Raw genomic sequence first — 20,806 nt, forward strand, 5'->3', positions numbered from 1 at the left:
TTGTCTGTTTGGAGATCCATGTGCTGAGGCAGTGTCTCTCAACCTTTTTTTTTTTTAATAAAGTACCCCTTTTTGAAAAAAAAATTATAGGTACCCCCAGTACCTACAGTTTTCAAACACAATTTTTTTCCTACTGTTGCAACACATTTGTTTAAACAACTTAATCGTAGCTGGGCGGGTGATACATTTTTGGGTGTAAAAAGTAAAAAAATAATAAAACACTGTAAAACTTAAAATAAATTCAGTTTTCTCTAAATTACGGTTGTGCTGATATACCCCCCAGACTTCTCTCGAGTACCCTGAAGGGTACTAGTACCACTGGTTGAGAAACACTGTGCTCAGGCCAGTGGTTGGAAGCTGTGAGCCTCTTAATAAGGATTTGAAATCTAGAACCCTCTGTTCATTGGGCAAGCCTTAACCAGGGGGTGGGACTATCAGGAAGGGGAGGCCAGGTCTCTATAAAACCTTCAGAGGGGGTAGCCGAGTTAGTCTGTAACTAGAAAAACTTAAAAAACAACAAATAGTCTAGTAGTACATTAAAGACTAACAAAACATGTCAATAGTATCATGAGCTTTCGTGGGCGTAACCCACTTCTTCAGACAGCTGACATGCTGCCACTCGAAAACTGGAGACATCATGGTGCCCAGTGGAGGTCCCAAGCCCTGGATGGGGCCCAACACTGCAATGGGGCAGAGCAGACGTGTCCAGGTATCAATGCTCTGGGGGCGACCCACGAAGGGACTTTAACATGGAACTGAGATATTTAAAAAATGCACGTTTAAAAACTGCGCCACGCCCTGACCTCAGCAACAGAAGAGCTTTATGGATTTCAGAACCTGAGAGAGGGTCTGGCTGGCAGGCCTGGCTTGAGCGGGAGTAGCTGGAGGCTCAGGGCTTTAGAAAATCAGGTCTCTTGTTTAGGTCTCTTTTGGGATCAAGATTTTCATACTGATTTGGGGGACCCAACTCAAAACACCTGAGGGCCCTCCCCCGGCCAGCCCCACTCCCCCGATCTCCCCAGGCCAGCCCCGCTGCCCCGACCCCCCCCCCCCCCCCCGACCAGCTCTGCTTCCCGCCGACTGCCCCTCCCCCGATCTCCTCTGGCCAGCCCTGCTCCTCCTGGCCCCACCCCTCGCCACCAGCTTTGCTTCCCGCCTGCGGTCCCTCCCCCAATCTCCCCTGGCCAGCCCCGCTACCCCTGCCCCCCCCACACCAGCTCTGCTTCCCGGCCCCCCCCTTCCTCTCGGCCAGCCCCGCACCCCTCCCGGCCGGTTCCTTCCCCCCCCCCCCCGATTGAAGTATGTCTGGGAGGGGTTTTTTTAGACTACCTGGTAACCGTAGCGTGGGGGACAGAGCAGGTGCCCGAGCCGTTGTGCGCGTGGGGCAAGTCCCAGACAGTGGTGGGGGCGACAGGCAGCATTCACTGGACCTAGGGTGGGCGGGGCTGCCCCTGCAGGGCAGCGGGTTATTTTTTTATTTTACAGGTTGAAATTGGGCCCGATTGAGTCCAAAAGTACCTTAAAACCTTCTCCTGGAGGACAGGTTATCCCATGGAAAGTTTGGTTGTGGTAGGTCTTTCGGGGTATGTCTAGACCACATGGCTCTGTTGATGGAGCCATGTAGATTTGTTTACTGGGCACAGGGAAATGAAGCGGCGATTTAAATAATCGCCGCTTCATTTAAATTTAAATGGCTGCCGCGCCGAGCCAATCACCTGTTTGTCAGCTCAGCACGCTAGTCTGGACGCTCCGCGGTCGACATCAAAGGCATTTGTTGACCTCCCCGGTATGCCTCGTGAGATGAGGTTTACCGGGGAGGTCGACAAATGCCTTTGATGTTGACCGCCAAACGTCCAGACTAGTGCACTGAGCTGACAAACAGCTGATCGGCTCAGCCATTTAAATTTAAATGAAGCTGCGATTATTTAAATCGCCGCTTCATTTCCCTATGCCGGGTAGCCTAATCTACATGGCTCCATTGACGGAGCCATGTAGTCTAGACATACCCATAGTGTCCAAGTTATTCGAGCACAAACATTCTCCTTTATATATTAGATCAGATACAGTGCTCCTGTCAGCTCCCTGCTAAGTGCTCTGCCAAAAAAGTAGCAACTTCCAGTTTTAGTAGCCCCTGAAGAGAGATGATGTGTGTGTCGGGGGGGAGGGGAGGATGGAAGGGGTTGCTCCCCCCCCCATTTGGTGCTTGGCTTGTCCTGAGCATGCTCAGTAACACTGCTGAAACCTTTCTCCTCAGTCTCTCACTCTCTTCTCTCCGCCCCCATCATGGCATGCAGAGGTCGTTCACCCTCCCCCCCCCAATCTGAAATGGCGCCCCAACCCACATCCTTGCTTTGGGCTGTTCTTTCATTTCGTTTCCTGCTCTGGCTGACTCTGTTTGTTTGTCCAGTGTGTCTCACTCCCTGGCTGTGATACAGGGTTGCCAGATGGTTTCAACAAAAATATTGGACACACGTGCCATTACATCACAATCTACGTTACAGCTCATTTAGAAAATATCAGACCTTTCTATTGTCTCATTTATATTTTCTTAATTTGTTTCCCGAACAGAAAGCTCAAATACTGGACTATCCAGTTCAATACGGGACACCTGGTAACCCAACTGTGACTTGGCTATGGAGCCAAGTCACTCATGTCTACCCTGCTGTCCATTCCCTGGAACAGGAGTGGGGAACCTAAGGCCCAGGGACTAGATGCAGCCCCCGCTTGCCTGGATCTAGCCCTCGGGGCTCCCCTGCAACACTGGGGAGCCCATGCTGGCGCTCCAACTCCCCATTGCCCCCATGGGGCTGGAGCACACAAAATCTACTAGCCTGGCTCCCCTAGGCTGTGGTGTGTGAGGGGAATGTGGGGAGCATCTTTCTCCTTCTCAGTAGGGAGCCACGTCAGTGAGGGTTTGGGGATCTGGTAAGTTTGTTTGTTTTTTGCTTCTTACTTGTGTGTGTTTCCCCCACTGATTTTCTGTGGGTCAGAAAGAGGTTCCCCACCTCTGCTCTGGAGGGACCAAGCAGAGAGACTGAGCTGGTCCCTTTAGATCCCAGGATTCAGAAGACTGACAGTGGAGTGAGCAGGTTCTCTAGCTCCCACGGGGGACAGAGCAGAAGGCAGGGAGGGTGAGTTTACTCAGCCCCCTTAGGATCAGAATGGGGGAAAGAGGAGAACTAGGGAATCGGTCTCGCCTCCTGGCACGGAGCAGAGAGGAAGCACCTGGTCCCCCTGCTTTACAGATGCACAATTCAGGGGGATGTGCAGCTCAGCTGCCCTGTGGCACAGACAGCAGCCCCCCAAAGCAGCGAAGTGACAACCTGTCCTGCTTCACCTCGTGGCATCTGGTGGTCCTGAGAATGTCTCTGAGGGCAGCAGGAGGAAAGGCCCAGGTTTTCCCTTCACCCATCACAATGCCAGGAAACTGCAGACAAGCCGCTGCCTTGGCACAAACCCCCATCCCTGGTGCACTTTCTTCCAAACTCCCTGCCCTGAGGGTAAGGAATTGGAAGCAGTCCACCCAGAGGTCGCTGCACAAAGCTGATAAAGCCAGCTGCACAAAGGCACCTAAGAGGATTAGCAAGTGGCATGGGGTCGGTAAATCTCAGGGTGGGCCCTTGAACGGCTTGGCTGTGGAGCCAAGGATTGTGGGAAGGCTGCAGGAGTCGAGTTTGCTGCGTGTTTACCAGGGAGAAACAGTTTTGTGGGACACATTCTCCATTTCAGGCTTGAGGAGAAGCTGCAGTGGAAACATCACTTTCCGAGCCCTTTGGTGCTTCGTGACCCCGGATGCTGCTTGTCCAGTTTTGCCTGGTAAACTCATTGAGAGATGGAGTCATTTGTGAAAAGCCCTTCAAGCCGGGACAGACGCCCTGTGTGCTGGTAAGGCAGCGGTAGCAGCATGTGCGGGCTGCCTTGCGAGGAGAAATGCAAGACCCCAAGGCCTGGTCTAAAATAGAAAATCAGGTCAGAATAATTACACCACCCAGGGATGTGAGTAACATGGGTGAGCCAATATAAGTCCCCGACCAGACATCGCAGGGGCAACTTCTTCCATCGATCTACCCACCGTCTCTTGGGGAGGTAGATTAACAACAGTGATGGGAAAAGCCCTGCCGTTGGCACAGGTTACGTCTAGACTAAAGCACAGCCATGCCAGAACCGTGTTTGAGTGTAGACAAGCTCTCAGTGTCCCAAATGTCTGTGTTTCACATGCCAGCCTGTCTTGGAGGACCCCGTGCCATCTGCAGGGCTGGGATGTGAGTGAGGCTGGCATGTCCGAGGAGGCGGCTGTCCCCTTTGATCACATGGAGGCTTCCTTTCCCAGTCGGGGTCTAGCCCCCGTCCCTGCGCTCACACACACAGGGTAACTGCTGTGGCAAGGGCAAGCACCAAGCCGGGGTAGCAGGTGGCTGCAAGCCCGCAGTCCAGGATCCTCTGCTGGTTATGTTCTGCAAAGAAGAAGGAAGGAAAAGGGGTGAGCCACTCAAGGCTTCCCAAACTGATCTGCTGGGAAGGCCCCAAACCCAGGCCCTAAGCAAGCAAAGCCCCTGCTTAGCAGATATCAAATGCCAACCCCCTTGCTCGTAGCCGCTGGGGCTTTCCTGCTAGAGACCCTGGCAGAGGTTCTGCTGGCATGTGCAGATGTCAGTGCCTGTAGAGCGGCGGCCTCTGGGGGGCTGCGCTACCTGCATTGCCGTGCCATGTTACGCTGGCATCGCACTTCGCCTGGCCACCCCTGGAGACTGGTCTGATGGGAGGGCACGCTACTGGCATGTCATCAGCCCAAAGACCCAGGCATCATGGTACCACAGCATAGCATAGCTCTACCACGAGCAGGAACGGGGAGGCATGGGAACCGAGGAGGAGAGGCTCTGAGATTCCCTTCCCCCCAAGGCTGAGAACCCAGAGGGCCCGGAGGCCTCTCCACCTAACATGCCCCTCCTTGGTACTTACCACTGACCAAGAGCTGCACCTCCACCGACACGCAGTCAAAGCCAAGGCTCACCCAGCACGAGAAGTTCCCTTGGTCAGACATTGTGACTCCGGCAAGGTGCAGGGTGGCGTCGCCGTGGGCCAGCCCCGTGGCGTTAACCCATGTCCTGCCCTGGAAGCGTGGCTGGTAGCTTGAGGAGCGCTCGACCCCATCTCTGGTCTGATAGAGGTTGACAGCCGTGCTCTCGGTCTCACCCCTATAGTTCCACTGGACCTTCGGGGCCTTTCTGGGGTCGTAGACTAGGAAGAGGCAGCTCATGGAGACATTCTCCCCCGCCTGGGCCAGCAGCTGGGTGTGGGAGGTGTTCGCACACGGCTCAGCCGGGCAGGCTAGGGAAGAGCAAAGCACAGTCATAGAATCATAGAATCATAGGACTGGAAGGGACCTCGAGAGGTCATCGAGTCCAACCCCCCACCCTCAAGGCAGGACTAAGCTCCGTCTACACCATCCCTGACAGATGTCTATCTAACCTGTTCTTAAATAGCTCCAGAGAGGGAGATTCCACCACCTCCCTTGGCAATTTATTCCAATATTTGACCACCCTGACAGTTAGGAATTTTTTCCTAATGTCCAATCTAAACCTCCCCTGCTGCTCTTTAAGCCCATTACTCCTTGTCCTGTCCTCAGTAACCAAGAGGAACAAATTTTCTCCTTCCTCCTTGTGACACCCTTTTAGTCACAGCCTTGGGGAGCAGGAGTCTGGCCTGACGTTATCAGAACCCAGCAGAATCTGGTCCTGAATGGAGCCTCTGACTACAACTGAGCCAGGCCTATGGCCTTGTCACCACCACAACTACACCATCCCAGCGAGCCAGGCCTTGTCACCATCACCACCACACACCACCAGAACTACACCATCCTAGAAAGCCAGGCCTTGTCACCATCACCACCACACACCACCAGAACTACACCATCCCAGCGAGCCAGGCCTTGTCACCATCACCACCACACACCACCAGAACTACACCATCCCAGCGAGCCAGGCCTTGTCACCATCACCACCACACACCACCAGAACTACTCCGTTCCAGAGAAACAGACCTTGTCACCACCACCGCCACACCGCCAGAACTACTCCGTCCCAGAAAGCCAGTCCTATCATCCACCCTACCTCCATATCAGAGAACTACACCATGCCTACAAGTCAATCCTATTGCCCAAACACAACTACACTGTCCCAGCAAACCAAGCCTAGAGCCTTCTCACCACTGCCATACATCAGAACTACATCCTACCAGCAAGCCAACCCCATGGCCTTGTCACCCCAGGCCCGTGCGCAGAGGGGTGCAAAGGGTACGAATGCACTCCTCCATGGTTCCCCCCTGGGGTCAATTCCAGCCGGGAGAAGGCAGGAGCGGTGTGCTCCCGCAGCCTCTCTCCCCTTGCTCCAGCCAGCTGAATTCCTCCCTTCCCCCTGATCTCCTCCAGGAGCAAGTTTCCTGCTAGGAGCCAACATTAGTGAGCGTATGAAATGTGCCTGGCCCAGTAGGCTGTGGATATTGTCAGCTGGATCAAGCCCAGAAGGTTTTATTTTCAAAAATGTTCTCTGGCCCTACCACGCGTGCTATCAAGAAGGCTTCCACCCTCAACTATGTTGTTTAGAAGAACACAGGCTTCCCAGGAAAACCATTTCTTATCCAATTTCTTAGGGGACGACTACACAGCAGCACTATTTTGGAATAACTGACACGTTTACACCGCAAGTCATTATTTGAAATAATGTTGAGCTGGAGAACTTCTTACTCCAACTCTTGTAACCCTCTTTGTACTAGAAGTAAGGGAAGTCAAAGGAAGAGTGTTTTTCCTTTGACTTCCTGCTGTGTAGACCACGCCAAAAGCTGAGTTAAGCTATTTCGACTTCAGCTACACAATTGACGTGAAGTTTGAAATGACATAAAGGTGAAGCTGCATAGCTTAATTTGTTTTTTGCCCTGCTGTGTAGACATATCCTTAGAGACTGGAGAGGAGAGAAGAGATTTCATTATAATCTCTCTGAGTATATATACACTGCGGCGCTATTTTTGGATACTTCCGGTATCCCAAAATAGCTATTTTGTGTCTTGACAGTGCGCCCATTATTTCGAAATATCTTTTGAAATAACAGGTATGCTATTCCTACGTCCCTGTAAACCTTGTTCAATGAAGATTAAGAGGCATTTCAGGATAGCGGTTTATTTCAAAATTTGGCGCTGTGCAGACAGCACCAAATTACGAAATAAGCTATTTCAAAATACACTCGAAATAAGCTACACAATTTGCATAGCTCAAATTGCGTAGCTTCTTTCAAGCTAAGGGTGCAGTGTAGACTCATCTCCCCATCCCCCATAGAACTTTAATTCTTTTCAATAGCTAAGCCAAACCCGTGTTTTCTATGCTGTAAAAGTTATTGGTGGTATTGTTTTAATTTCCAGCTTTAACCAGCGCTAAACTGCAGTAGCAGCAGCATGTGCATCAGGACGCCTGGTAGAAAGCCATGCTCTCGGTGAAACACACTTGATTCTCCTTTTTTCATTTGTTGTCTAGCTTACTCTTGTGTTATAAGGCTTTTATGCCCACTGACTAGGTCATGTGCCAGTTTCAAAACAGACCCAGATTTATGAGGCCGTTCCTCAAACTGTGGGTGGTCTCTTTAGTTCTTGTAAGAATCCAGCTGTTGAGATATTTAGCTGAAGGAGAGCAAAAAATGTGAGTCCACCAGGGGCTGATGACCCTCCACAGACCCTACTGCGTGTAAATATATAAATATGGTTGGCGTCAGGCGGTCCATTTATTGGTTTGAAGGGGATGTACGTGGATGCGAACAAGGTCAGAATATTTTGCCTGTATTCTGTATAGTGTACGGAGCTGTCTTGGGATGAAAAGTTTGGTACAAATAGAAGCTATTAAAGTATATCATTGTTGCTGTCTTACACTCTGTAATGAGGACCATCATACACAAAAGCCTGGAATTTGCTTCCAGCAACTCCCTTCAGGCCTATATACAGCGGGGTGTATATGTGTGTGAAGGGTGGGAATGCAACCTCCTATAGTCCCCCCAAGCATGCTCTGGCTGGCTGAGGGAAGGCAGGAATGACACACGGCTGAGCCTCCCTCCCCCATCCCTCTCCCCACCTCAGGAGCGAGGCCTGGGTCCACCTTTACATAAAAAGCACCCCCCCACACACAGAAATTCCTGTGTATGGGCCTGTGCCACCACCGCGAGCCAGCCAGCCTGGGGCATCTCCCCTGCCCCGCACCAGAAGAACCCATGAAGAAGACACAGATGAAGGGACCGCGGGACCAGCAATGATGCCAGCAGCACAGAGCCTAGTGAAGCACACCCGTGTCGCCCAAAGGAGCCCTCAATCACACATGCAGCCGAAGAGTCTCTCCAACCACCACAGACAGGCAGCCTCCCCGCCCCCTGCCCCGGTGGGATGTGGCAGCTGCTCATCAGTGCACAGCGACAGCGAGCACAATGAAGCAGAGAGACCCGGGTCCAAATGGACAGGGGGAGGCGGAGCTGGGAATCAGTCAGGGCGCTGGCGTGAAGAGCTCAGCCTGTCAGAAAGGTGTGAGGGCAGGGCCCGATTAACTGTTCTGGGGGCCCGAGGCTAGTAGGTTTCTTAGATTTTGTGGGGCCCCCGAGGCTTTGGGTGGGGCCAGAAATAAGGGGTTCAGTGTCCAGAAAGGGGCTACCTGGGAGCAGGGTGGGAATGTGGGGACCCCCGCAGCGGGGTCTAGGCAGGACGTGCAGTGTAGGAGCCGGCTGGGGGTAGGGGTGTAGGCTGTAGGCAGAAAATGGAGTGTGGAAGTGGACTGGGGATGGAGGTGGGGGGTCTAGGCAGGAAGTAGGGTACAGGAGTGGGTTGGGGTGGGGGTGGGGGTGCAGGGTTTGGGTAGGAGGTAGGAGCAGGGTGAGGGTTTAGGGTCTGGATGGGAGGTAGGCAGCAGGCTGGGAGTGGCCACAGTTCTTAGCCCCAGGACCCTGGCCTGCAGCCCCTAAAGCCCCTTTCAAAACCCGCCCTGTGTGAGAGGATCCTGGCCAGGGCCCACGTTCCTTGTCTCTTCCTTGGAAAACGAACATATGGAAAACAGCTGCTACAGGAAACCACTGACAAACACGGCCGCAGCTCGAATCTGGGGACGGAGTCTCGGGACAGGACAGAGTGTTTGTAAACTCCAAGCGCCTTCTCTCCCTGGCTTTGGGGTATACACTTAGGGTCAGTGGTGGGGCAGAAGCAGCTGGAGCAAGGAATTGGGAAGCTGTGGCTTAGGCCAAACACGGGGGAGAGGAGGGACAATGATCTAAGAATCCCGCAGCTGCTTGCCCCCAGGACACCACGGGGAAGCGACTTCTGGTCCCTGGGGAGCTGGCTGGGCCTGGATCCCATAGCTCTGTCCTGCAGCTGGAGCAGCAGAGAAAGGGCTTGCCCTGCACAGCCTCCCCACCCCACAGCTGCCTTCACCTCTCCCCTCCTAACTTCTCCCTCTTCCCAGTAGCAGCCCCTGGAGACACCTTGTCCCAATCCCATCCCCCACCCCCAGCATGGGTGCAGGAAGTAGAGGTGTGGGTGGTGCTGCAGCACCTCCAGGTTTTGTGTCCTGGCCACTAGGCCCACTGCCATCTGAAGGCTGTGCTGGCAGCCTTGGGTTCCACTTGGCCACTAGCCCCAGGGGCTCCACTGCTGGACCCACAGTCCCAGCCGCCAACTCTGCACGCAGGGTCCCTGCTGCCGGTCCCAGCTCTAGGGAACAGTGCGGGGCACTGAGAGGGCTAAGGGGAGGCGGCAAAAATTGTTTCAGAGCCACTGCTCCCCAGCTCTCCTAAGCCCTGGCTGCATCCACAGGGGATGGGGTGGGGGGGCAGTGCTTGTGCTGGGGTGGGCAGGACCAGAACAGGACAGGGGAGGGGCTGTGCCAGAGCAGCTGTGGGGTGGCCTGCAGTGGGGGGGAGGGGCTGTGCCAAAGTAGGTTGAGAGGGCACTGCCAGTCTGGGGGGCTGGACCACAACAGACTGAGGGTGTAGTGCCTGTCTGGGGGGGCTGGACCAGAGCAGGCTGGGGGGGCTTTGCCTGTTTGTGGGGGCTGGACCAGAGCAGGCTGTGGGGGGCAGTGCCTGTCCTGGCGGCGTCACCACTGCCATGCACCCTATCCTGATCCCTTTCCCCCACACTTTTAAATTGCATTATAATGCAGTGTTTCTCAACCAGAGGTATGAGAACCCTTAGGGGTACTTGAGAAAAGTCTGAGGAGTAAGGGAAGTCGAAGGAAGAGTGTTCGTCTTTCAACTTCCTGCTGTGTAGACAGCACCAAAAGCCAAATGAAGCTACTTCGACTTCAGCTACACAATTGCCGTAGCTGAAGCTGCGTAGCTTAATTCAACTTTTGCCCTGCCATGTAGATGTGCCCTTAGAGACTAACAAAAATATATAAATAGTATCATGAGCTTTCATGGTCACCACCCACTTCAAACAGCATCTGAAGAAGGATGCAAAGAAGGACAAATTCCAGCCTAAATGCACAAGATGAGGAAAAAGTCAGAGCTCCAGAGATACACATCGAGCCAGAGGCATGTGGTGTCGTAAATGCATGAAATATGCACATTGTACAACTGTTTGCCTCCCCAAAGCAGTCAGGGAGTTAACTCATATTACAGACCATGGAGAGCCAGTGTTTTGAGGATCAATAACTTGTGATTAGAACCTGCCTGGAGAGTGAAACTCAATATTCCTGGAAAGACTATTGTCTGTAAAATTGATGCAGGAGCTGACTTCACAATTATCTCAGAAGGATCCTACAGCTACCTTCAACCCAACACCTGACACAGCTCTGACTAGCCCTTCTAAGGTGCAAGGGCCAGTTCATTGTGAAAACCATCTATGAAGAAAACAGCTGCTCGCTCAGAGTGGATGTGATCAAAGGCCCACAGACCTACAGCCTTCTCAGCTGCAGCTTGGCAGTCATGATGGGCCCAGTGAGAAAGCTAGAACTTGATGGAGGACTGGATGATATTAGACTTTTGAAAAAAGATCCAGCACCAATCCAGAGACAATGCTGACCCACAGAGTGTACAAGCATCCCTGCCTGATTTATGCTAGTTCAGGGGACATTACTTGGTAGGGTCGACAGATGGTTTAACCAAAAATACTAAACACTCCGCCGCCACCCCCCCCCCCAAAAAAAAACCCCAGCGGGGAATAAATTCTGTTGAGAAAAAAAAAAGAGGGAGACCAAAGTTGTTGAGGAAAAAAAAACGGACCCCAAGAGTTATTAAGCAAAAAAAAACCACATGGCCCCTTTAAGAAATGCTTTTGAGGCTTTTTGGCCCTAACATTTTAGGTGTCCAGTATTTTCTGATTTATTTTACTGGACATGAGGCAAAAATACCAGACTGTCCGGGTGAATACCGGACACCTGGCAACCCTATTACCTGATAATGGTGGACTATTTTTCCAGGCATACAGAAATAAGGTGCTTGACAGACAGAACATATTGCAGTGTTATTGACAAACGGTGGTACACTTTTGCTCACGCTGGTATTCCAGAGCACCTAGCAACAGACAAACAGACCACAATTCACTGCAGCAGAATTGTCGTTTTTCCGAACAAAACATACTTTTGATCCTATTACTACACATTACCCATAAACGACTGGAATGGCTGAGAGAGCTGGACAGACGGCCAAGAAACACCCACAGCAGGAAGACCCAGTCCTTGCTTTTTGGAGTGATCAGCACCAATAGCATCTACTGGTTATAATCCAGCACCACTCCTTATGGGAAAACAATTCAAAACTACTGCCCCAACTTTAGAAAAAAAATCAAGTGGCCAGACATGAAAGGAAGAGCTGTATCAGATAACAAGGCTAAAAGAGCTGATGAACCCTTATATTGCAGATGTCACTCAGAGAACAGCCAGGCCTCAGACATGGTGACAGCACTCAGGTCAAATTGGATGGAGAAAAAAAATGGACGACTCCAGCTGCTATCAAGAAAAAGAATTCAGCACCCAGATCATCTGTGGCTGAGAGGATGGTGAAGGGTTCAATGGAAACCATCGACACCTACACTTTGTTCCTCTGGGGCAGTGGTTTTCATTTTAGGTCTGGTTGCTGCGGAGGGGGGAGAGGGGGGAGGGTCAGGTGATCAGTGGGGGAGCTAAGGCAGCTCCCTGCCTGTCCTGGCATTGGAAGCAGCCAAGAGCAGGCCCGGCTCCTAGGTGGGGTGGGGGAAGAGCGCACAGGGCTCCATGCACTGCCCCTGCCCTGAGCACTAGCTGCGCACTCCCATTGGCTGGGAACCTGCCGCTGGCTGCTTCTGGGGGTCTGTGGTACCAGGAGAGGCAGAAAGCTGCCTTAGCACCCCCACTAGCCACTGACCAGGAGCTGCTCAAGGTAAGCCCCTCCTGCCCCGGCTTGACTCCCCCCAAAGCTGGAGCCCCCTTCTATGCCCCAAAACTTCTCCTCAGCCCCACCTGGAGCCAGCACCCTAATCACAAATTATGCTTGGTCGCGGCACCAATGATTTTCTTCAACTGAGTCATGAGAAAAACATCTTGAAAAAACCACTAATCCGGAGAAACAATCAAAAGAGCAGCCTCTGCAGAGAGGAGATGCAGAGCAAGAAGATGACCCAAGGATTACAAACCAAGCACAGTCAGGCGTAACGAGCAGACAGCTGGACAACCATGCTGTTACACATTCACGTCGCGTAATTAGGAAACCCGGTGCCATTCGGAAACACTCAGCAGCCTGATTGACCTTCAGAGACTGCGTGGTGTAGAATTTAAAGGCGGAGCAAAAAAATTAAACTGTATTGTTCAGCCATTACGTGGGGCTGTGTGTAAAACACTTCATTTAAACTAGTCTCAGCTATACGTGGCAGACAGGGCCGGATTAAGAGGGGTGGGCTAGCCGGGCAGCTGCCCGGGGTGCCAACCTATGGGGGGTGCCTGATGAGGGGCACTGTGTGCCGGGGACACGCATGCGCCGTGCGCCTGGGGGTGGAGCGAAACGCGCCTGTTGCCCGGGGTGCAGGAATGGCTCGAGCCAGCCCTGGTGGCAGAGCATTAGAAGATCTTATGCTGAGCCCAAGCAGCGTGAATAAGGGAGCACTCTGACCAGCCCAGATGTGATATTGAAAAACGGGCCAGGGCTGGTTTGGGACAACAGCAAAAAAAAATGTTGTGTTTAAAAATGTAACCAACTCTAATATTAAGCTGCCTCCCAGGGAGGTTGCAAGTTGATCAGGTACCATAATGATGGGGACAGCTCACAGAATAGAATATCAAGGCTTGATTATTGACTGCCTGCAGCATGCTCTGAGATCCTTGGGTGCTGGGGAACCGGACTTATATGGAACCCCATCCCAACCCAACCCGGACAGAGCAGCCATGTGGTGACACCCCCAGTATTTACCTAGCTGCTGGAGAACTGTGATGAGGAATCCCAGGTGCAGCAGAACACGCCCCATCTCCACCAGCTCTTATAGTAGCCAGGCTGCCCCTGACCTGAGAGAGGGAGAAGAAAGGCAGAGGGGGTCACCACGCGCAAACAGGAGGGAAACCCAGCAAAACCCCGAGCAAACAGCACCTGGGAGTAGTCCTGTTCTGGAGCGGTGAGCACCTTTCTCCAACATCAAACTTTAGTTCTAGGGACTGGTCAAAGCTCAGACCCTGCCCAGTGAGGGAAATTCCCCCAATGTTCTGACCAATGTTCCCTTTAATTGTGTCCATTCGTGTGTGGAATCAATTTTGTTATGTGCACCAAAGTATGTGCAGATGTGCACCATCAATAGAAACACATGCGGCCGGCTGTGGGAGGTTGTGGGCACTCTGCTAATCACTTGAATCTCTCCTGGGTGCCTGCTCAAGCGCTCAGTTTACAGGGAGCACTGGTTCAAACATATCTGGATCCTTCGGAGAACCTGGAAATAGCAATGTGAGTTTTCCCCATGCAGCCCATCATCAGCCCCTTGGTGCCCCATCCCATCCCCAGGCACTCTCTTATAGGGCAATCATTAGTCCTCTCCAGCCCCACATTCCCTCCCCTCTCAACCCAGCAGAGGCCGACTGGTGCAAATTCTCCTTGCTTCTTTCCTAACTAATAAAACAAGATGGTTTATTCTGGTTACTGTGGTCCCAGTGTGGCTGTCCAGAGAAACTACATCCAGCTGCGTCTGTCTTGATCATTTATCAGCGTCTTTATCCTCCCAGAACAGGCTGCATAGCATTTGTGGACGCTTGAAAAGTTATTCTTGGTATCAGGAAATGTTGGTAAAAAGGCTGATTTCATCCACAAACCAATGTAAAACTATTCCCAGCAACAGTCACTGACATTGGCAGAGAAGCAAAGTAAGAAGGGTACTTGAGACCGTAGTGGATAGTTAGGATAAATCGTGACGTTTGCTGGCACTACTGGAGTTGGCCCCCAGGCCGTGGTCCATATAACATGGTAATTTTAGGAATAGGGAAATGCTGAGGTGTGGACACTAGGGGTGTGTCTAGACTACATGCCTTCGTCGACGGAGGCATGTAGATTAGCCAGATCGGCAGAGGGAAATGAAGCCGCGATTAAAATAATCGCGGCTTCATTTAAATTTGAATGGCTGCCCCGCTCTGCTGATCAGCTGTTTGTCGGCAGATCGGGGCAGTCTGGACGCGACGCGCCGACAAAGAAGCCTTTCTTGATCGGCACAGGTATGCCTCGTGAAACCAGGTTTACCTGTGCCGATCAAGAAAGGCTTCTTTGTCGGCGCGTCGCGTCCAGACTGCCCCGATCTGCCGACAAACAGCTGATCGGCAGAGCGGGGCAGCCATTTAAATTTAAATGAAGCCGCGATTATTTTAATTGCGGCTTCATTTCCCTCTGCCGATCTGGCTAATCTACATGCCTCCATTGACGGAGGCATGTAGTTTAGACGTACCCTAAGGGTGTGTCTAGACTACAGGGTTTTGTCGACAAAAGTGGCCTTTTGTCAACAAAACTATACCTGCGTCTACACTACTGCCGAGTTCTGTCGACATGACTTCGACAGAACGTGGCAGTTTTGTCGACGGCGGTACACCTCATTCTACGAGGAATAACGCCTTTTGTTGACAGAGTTCTGTCGACAGAAGGCGTTATTGCATCTACACTGTCCTTTGTGTCTACGCTCTCATGTCGACAAAGCGGCTTGCTTGGTCAACAGAACTGGATGTAGTCTAGATGCTCTTTGTCGACAGAAGCTTTGTCAGTATCTGTACAGACAAAAGCCTGTAGTCTAGACGTACCCTAAGATTTCAAATCGCTGCAGTTTCCTACAACTGTGACCGTCTACATCGATAAGCCTCTAAAAATGCTTACAAATAACCATCAAGGTTCTCCATCAAAATGATCAAAGAACAAAAATCGAATTCTGCCAAGCCCCTATCGCAATCTCTCTAATCCAGGACATGAGTTATCCTCAAGGATGACTACAAAGCACCTGGTTCAAATCCAGTCACAGGGAGACGATCTAAAGAAAGTTACCCCCTCCATTAAAAGGCAGCTACCTGCTTGGAGCTGCCCCTGTGCTTCAATCTGGGTCAACATTTTAAGAACGCAAAACTGATAGCACGAAACCACAGGCTTATTTGTTTGGAGTCTTCTGGGAACCCATATGACTACAACTGCACTGCATGTGTTCCCAGGGATCACTGCGGGGTGGGGGGCTTGAAAAATTAGTGAAGAAAGGCTTTGTATTTTTAAAATGAAAATTATGCCAGACTAAAGGATGTGTCACAGGAAATGCATTGAGAAATGGAATTGCTGCTCCTGGTGGGGACACACTGAGATATTGCAGAGATAGATAGATAGATAGATAGATAGATAGATAGATAGATAGATAGATAGATAGATAGATAGATAGATAGAAAGATAGATAGATAGATAGATAGATAGATAGATAGATAGAAAGAAAGAATTGGGCTAGCTAGCTAGAGTGTATAGGGATAGATAGATAGATAGATAGATAGATAGATAGATAGATAGATAGATAGATAGATAGATAGATAGATAGATAGATAGATAGATAGAAAGAATACGGATGATAGATAGATAGATAGATAGATAGATAGATAGATAGATAGATAGATAGATAGATAGATAGATAGAATTGGGTTAAATAGGCTACAAACCTCTTTTGAAAGAGAGCGTCTAGACTGCAACCACTTCTTTCGAAAAAGTGAGCCACTTTTTCGAAAGAGAGCACCCAGACAGTCTGGATGCTCTCTTTCAAAAAAGCCCTGTTTGCATTCAAGAACGCCTTTTTTCGAAAGAGCACTTTAGAAAAAAGGCATTCTTCCTCGTAAAATGAGGTTTACCGCGGTCGAGAAAACTGCCGCGTTCTTTCGACTAAATTTCGAAAGAACGCAGCAGCAGTCTAGACGCTGGTGAAGTTTTTTTGAAAAAAGGTTCCTTTTTTTTCGAAAACCCCCTGTAGTCTAGACACACCCATAGATAGACAGACAGACAGATACATACATACATGTACAGACTGATCTCACCTGCAGGATTTTGTCCTCTGTCTCTCACCGATGAGTGATCTCCACTGAGCAATGTAAGTTTCTTTCCTTTCACTCCAGCTCACATGGCCCACTTACCTCCCTGCCTCTCCTGGTGTGCAAGTCTAGGAGAGGCGATAGCTGGGGCAGGGTACGTGGAGCCACGGGAGAATGTGGATGGACTTTACCCAATGTAGGACCAGACCTAAGGGAGTCAGGAGAGCGAGTGGGGATTGTTGAGGGGAGGAAGCTCGGAGACCCACATTCCTGCATCCAGCACAATGACGCAGGGAGCCTGAAGCGGCTGGGAGGGCAGCCCCCGAGCATGTGACTCCCACGTGTTCGGCACCCAAGAATAATTCCATGGCTGACGGATCAAGCAGAGCTCAAGGCTCCCTGCCCGCCGGCCTCGTGTCACCTTGGTGCGAAGTTCGGCGCGCCGGAAGAAGGAATCCGAGCGGAATCTGCTTTGCTTTCATCTGGGTCTGCAGCAAGGCTATAACCAATTAGTCAGTTTCATGGTCCGCTGGCTCGGGTCGCCTCGCAGCCGGCCTCGGGGCAGAATGCTCTGGATTTGCTCTCCCACGGAGCAGCTGGAGTTTGCTAGTAACCCTGAGCAGGCGTGGGTGTCAGCCGGTGGAAGAGCGTCTTCTGCTCAACAGACGCCTCCAAGCCGCATGCTGAGACCGGGGCTAGAGTGAAGCTGATTGCAGGGGCCCAGAGAAAGAGGAGACACGAGTCCAGCTCTGATCTGAAAGGCAGCCTCCCTACACGGCATTGACTGTTCACAACCACCGGGCTGGTGAGAGCAATTCCAGGCATCTTTGGGGAAACTCACATGAGACTGCCAGCGGGGGCAGCCAGCGCCCTAGCGGTATGCCAGGAAGCCCCCACCAAAGCAGCTGTGCTAGCCAGGGCTGCACCTTGGGTGGGCTGGAATTTAGTAAAATCCCAGGGGCTGGGGGACGTTCGGGCACTTGGAATTCTCGGGCCCCCTTGAAAATGCCAGCCTGAAGAACTGGGGCACTGCAGGGTAAGAGCCGGTCCCGCCCCACTGGGGATCGGTGGGCCCAGGGGTGTGACGGAGTCAAGGGGCAGGAAGGAGGCATGTGGGTGCAAACATCTTTCCGCTTGGTGCCCGCGTCTCCCTGCTCCCTCCCATCTTCAGCATTGAGTCTGTGCTAGTCACACGGTGCAGTGGGTGCCCACCTGCACCCACACACGACCCGGTGCGTGCAAGTCTCCCCTGCACCGTACAGTGCAATGCAAGGGCCGTCTCCGCCTTACGGCGTGTGGTGTCATGCCCACTGCGCCCCGGCACCATGCAGCATGTGGTGCCGTTCACAAGAGCCAGCCAGGTTCCCAGCAGCTCTGATTGGCCCCTCCCATCTGGCCCTCCAGGTGCCACAAAGGCTGTATCTGAATGAGATGGACCCGTTTCAGGCTGCCAATGGCTAGGCAGCCTTGTGCCTGCGGGCACAGCCTTTCCCCCACCGTGTGGCTCTTCCCTGGACCCCTCCCCCCCGCCTGCGTGGCACAGCCCCCTTTCGCTCCCCCATTCTCTCTGCCATGCAGCGTTGCCCCCGGACACTCACGTGCCATGTGGCATGTCTCTCAACGCTCCCCTGGCACATGGCATGGCCCAGCACGTAGGCCAGAGGCAGAGGTGAGGGCTCTGAGCGCCGGCTCCACGCAGGGTCCCGTGTCTCTGCAAATCTCTGGCTTGGGCGAGAAAGCAATTGCTTAACCGCAGCTGTGTCTGGGCGTTTCCATGGCTCGCTGCCCCGCTCTGGAGGAAGGAAGCTGCTCCTGCGAAGGCAGCCAGGGCTCCTGCAGCCCAGAGGGACCTCCAGGGACGCAGCACAAACCGCGCGGCCCCGTCAGGGCCCTGGCCCGCTGCCTGGCGCAGGGGTGAGACAGGCGCAGGGCAGCCGCAGCTCCAAACGCTGATGTCTCTTGCGGGGACCAGTCACTGGGGCAAACCCAGACTCAGGGCTGGATTAAGGGGGGGGCTAGCCGGGCAGCTGCCCGGGGCACCTGATTGAAGAGGCAAGGGGTGCTGCGTGCCCGGGGACGGGGCCGTACATACGCCGCATGCCCAGGTGTACAGCGCCCCTTACCCCTTCAATCAGGCACCCCCCCATAGGTTGGCGCCCGGGGGCAGGGCCACACATGCACTGCGCACCCGGGGGCGCGGCGCCCCTTACCACGTGCCCGGGGGCGGGGCCGCGCATGCACCGTGCGCCCGCTGCCCGGGGCGCTGCCCAGCCTAGGCTGGTGCGGTGGGGCTGCTTGGCAGCTGTCAGTGTGATGAGTTTGGTGGGTCTCAGTCAATGGACAAGTGCCTCTCTCACAAGAAGTACGCCCTGCCCCCTCCCCAGTGGGCACTAGCTGGCAGAGAGACCAAGGCCTGAGCAGGATTGACGCCAGGCTGTCACCAGGGCACATCCAGGCTGGCCTGGCCTCTTTCCATACAGGTAGCTACTCCACCCTCCCCACACCTCTGCATAAGGTCTGCCTGGGGGAGGGTGGGCCAGAGCAGGCTTGGGGGCCAGTGCCTGTCCAGGGGTAGGGGCTGAGCGGGAGCAGGCTGTGGGGGTAGTGCCTGGCTTGAGGGGCTGGGCCGGAGCAGGCTGTGGGAGTAGTGCCTGGCTTGAGGGGCTGGGCGGGGCAGCACCTGCCTTGGGGTGGGGAAGGGGCTAGGCTGAAGCAGGCTGTGAGGGGCAGCACCTGCCTTGTGGGGGCTAGGCTGAAGCAGGCTGTGAGGGGCAGCACCTGTCCTGGGAGGGCTGGGCTGAAGCAGGCTGGGGAGCTGTGCCTGTTTTGGGGAGGGGGCTGGGTTAGAGTGGGATGGAGGGTAGTGCCTGGCATGGGGGGTTGGGCTGGAGAAGGCTGGGGGAACAATGCCTGTTGTGGGGAGCTGGACCAGAGCAGGCTGGGGGGCAGTGCCTGTCCAGGGGTAGGGGCTGAGCCGGAGCAGGCTGTGGGGGTAGTGCCTGGCTTGAGGGGCTGGGCCGGAGCAGGCTGTGGGAGTAGTGCCTGGCTTGAGGGGCTGGGCGAGGCAGCACCTGCCTTGGGGTGGGGAAGGGGCTAGGCTGAAGCAGGCTGTGAGGGGCAGCACCTGTCCTGGGAGGGCTGGGCTGAAGCAGGCTGGGGAGCTGTGCCTGTTTTGGGGAGGGGGCTGGGTTAGAGTGGGGTGGGGGGGAGTGCCTGGCATGGGGGGTTGGGCTGGAGAAGGCTGGGGGAACAATGCCTGTTGTGGGGAGCTGGACCAGAGCAGGCTGGGGGGCAGTGCCTGTCCTGGGGGGCCTGGTCCGGAGCAGGCTGGGAAGGAGCTGTGCCTGTCTTGGGGGGGGAAGGGAGAGGGGCTGGGCTAGTAGTCCCAGGTGTAGGGGGCTGGAGAAAACTGGGGGGGCAATACCTGTTGTGGGGGGCTGAGCTAGAGCAGGCTGAGGGGGAGCCATGCCTCTCTGGCGGGCCTGGGCCGGAGCAAGTGGGGTTGGGAGGGAATTCCTATCCTAGGGGGTGTGACATTAATAGCAGCGCAAGGGCATTCTGGGGTAGAGTCTAGATCAGCAGGCAGCTGTATCACCCCAGTCCTGCATCTTGGGGTGCCCCATAAAGCTGTGCTGCGGTAGCAGCTCTGGGGTGCTCACAGCCAGCCTGCCAGCAGGAAGGCTGTAGTAGAAAGAGCCGAGACATGAGGCTTGTATGGGAGGCTGGTCCTGCACCCCAACCGCCTGCCCCAATCTGGTAAAAGTGAGTGAGGGTGGGGAAGAGTAAGGGAGGGATAGAGGAAGGGGTGGAGCCTCAGAGAAGGGGCGGGGCATGGGTGTGGCTTCAGGGAAGGGGCAGGGCAGGAGTGTTTGGTTTCGTGGGATTAGAAAGTTGGCAACCCTGGGTCAAGCCTTCCCGACATAAAATAAAGTGAGCAAAAGTCAGACTGCGAGCAGACGTCACGTTGGCCCAACACAGTTAGGGTGCATCTAGACTGGCTGCTTGAATTTGCACAAGAGCACTGACTTTGTAATGCACAAAATCAGTGCTTCTTGCGCAAATACTTTCACGCTCCCGCTCGAGAAAAAGCCCTCTTGCGCAAGAATACTTGCCAGTGTAGACAGAGAAGAACTGTTTTGCGCAAAAAAGCCCCGATGGCTAAAATGGCGATCGGGGCTTTCTTGCGCAAAACCGCGTCTAGACTGGCCACGGATGCTTTTGCGCAAAAGCATCCATGCCAATCTAGACGCGCTTTTGCGGAAATACTTTTAACGGAAAAACTTTTCCGTTAAAAGTATTTCTACAAAA

At 53.4% G+C, this 20,806-nt stretch overlaps 2 protein-coding genes across 3 annotated transcripts in view; one reads left to right on the forward strand and one right to left on the reverse strand.

Annotated features, from left to right (window-relative positions):
* Nucleotides 1-1,941: 1,941 nt before the first annotated feature.
* LOC102446730 (butyrophilin subfamily 1 member A1-like) lies at nt 1,942-18,252 on the reverse strand. 2 transcript variants are annotated; one of them, XM_006113917.5, is made up of 5 exons: nt 18,097-18,252; nt 16,505-16,706; nt 13,398-13,489; nt 4,960-5,328; nt 1,943-4,454 (listed from the first exon to the last, which is right to left on the reverse strand). In XM_006113917.5, the coding sequence occupies exons 3-5, from the start codon at nt 13,450-13,452 to the stop codon at nt 4,357-4,359; spliced, it is 522 nt and encodes a 173-aa protein (XP_006113979.1). In that variant the 5' UTR covers nt 13,453-13,489; nt 16,505-16,706; nt 18,097-18,252; the 3' UTR covers nt 1,943-4,356. The 2 variants fall into 2 exon arrangements, with proteins under 2 accessions (XP_006113980.1, XP_006113979.1); XM_006113918.5 differs by lacking the exon at nt 16,505-16,706 and having other exon boundaries at nt 1,942-4,454.
* The window catches only part of KLHDC9 (kelch domain containing 9), a 32,333-nt gene continuing 28,698 nt past the window's right edge, over nt 17,172-20,806 (forward strand). The window contains exon 1 of the mRNA XM_075906994.2: nt 17,172-17,303. The gene's annotated coding sequence lies outside the window, so the exon portion shown is untranslated. The remainder of the gene's footprint in view (nt 17,304-20,806) is intronic.

This window comes from Pelodiscus sinensis, chromosome 22 (assembly GCF_052426305.1).
Source record: "Pelodiscus sinensis isolate ZL-2025 chromosome 22, ASM5242630v1, whole genome shotgun sequence".
NCBI classification, from domain to species: Eukaryota; Metazoa; Chordata; order Testudines; family Trionychidae; genus Pelodiscus; species Pelodiscus sinensis.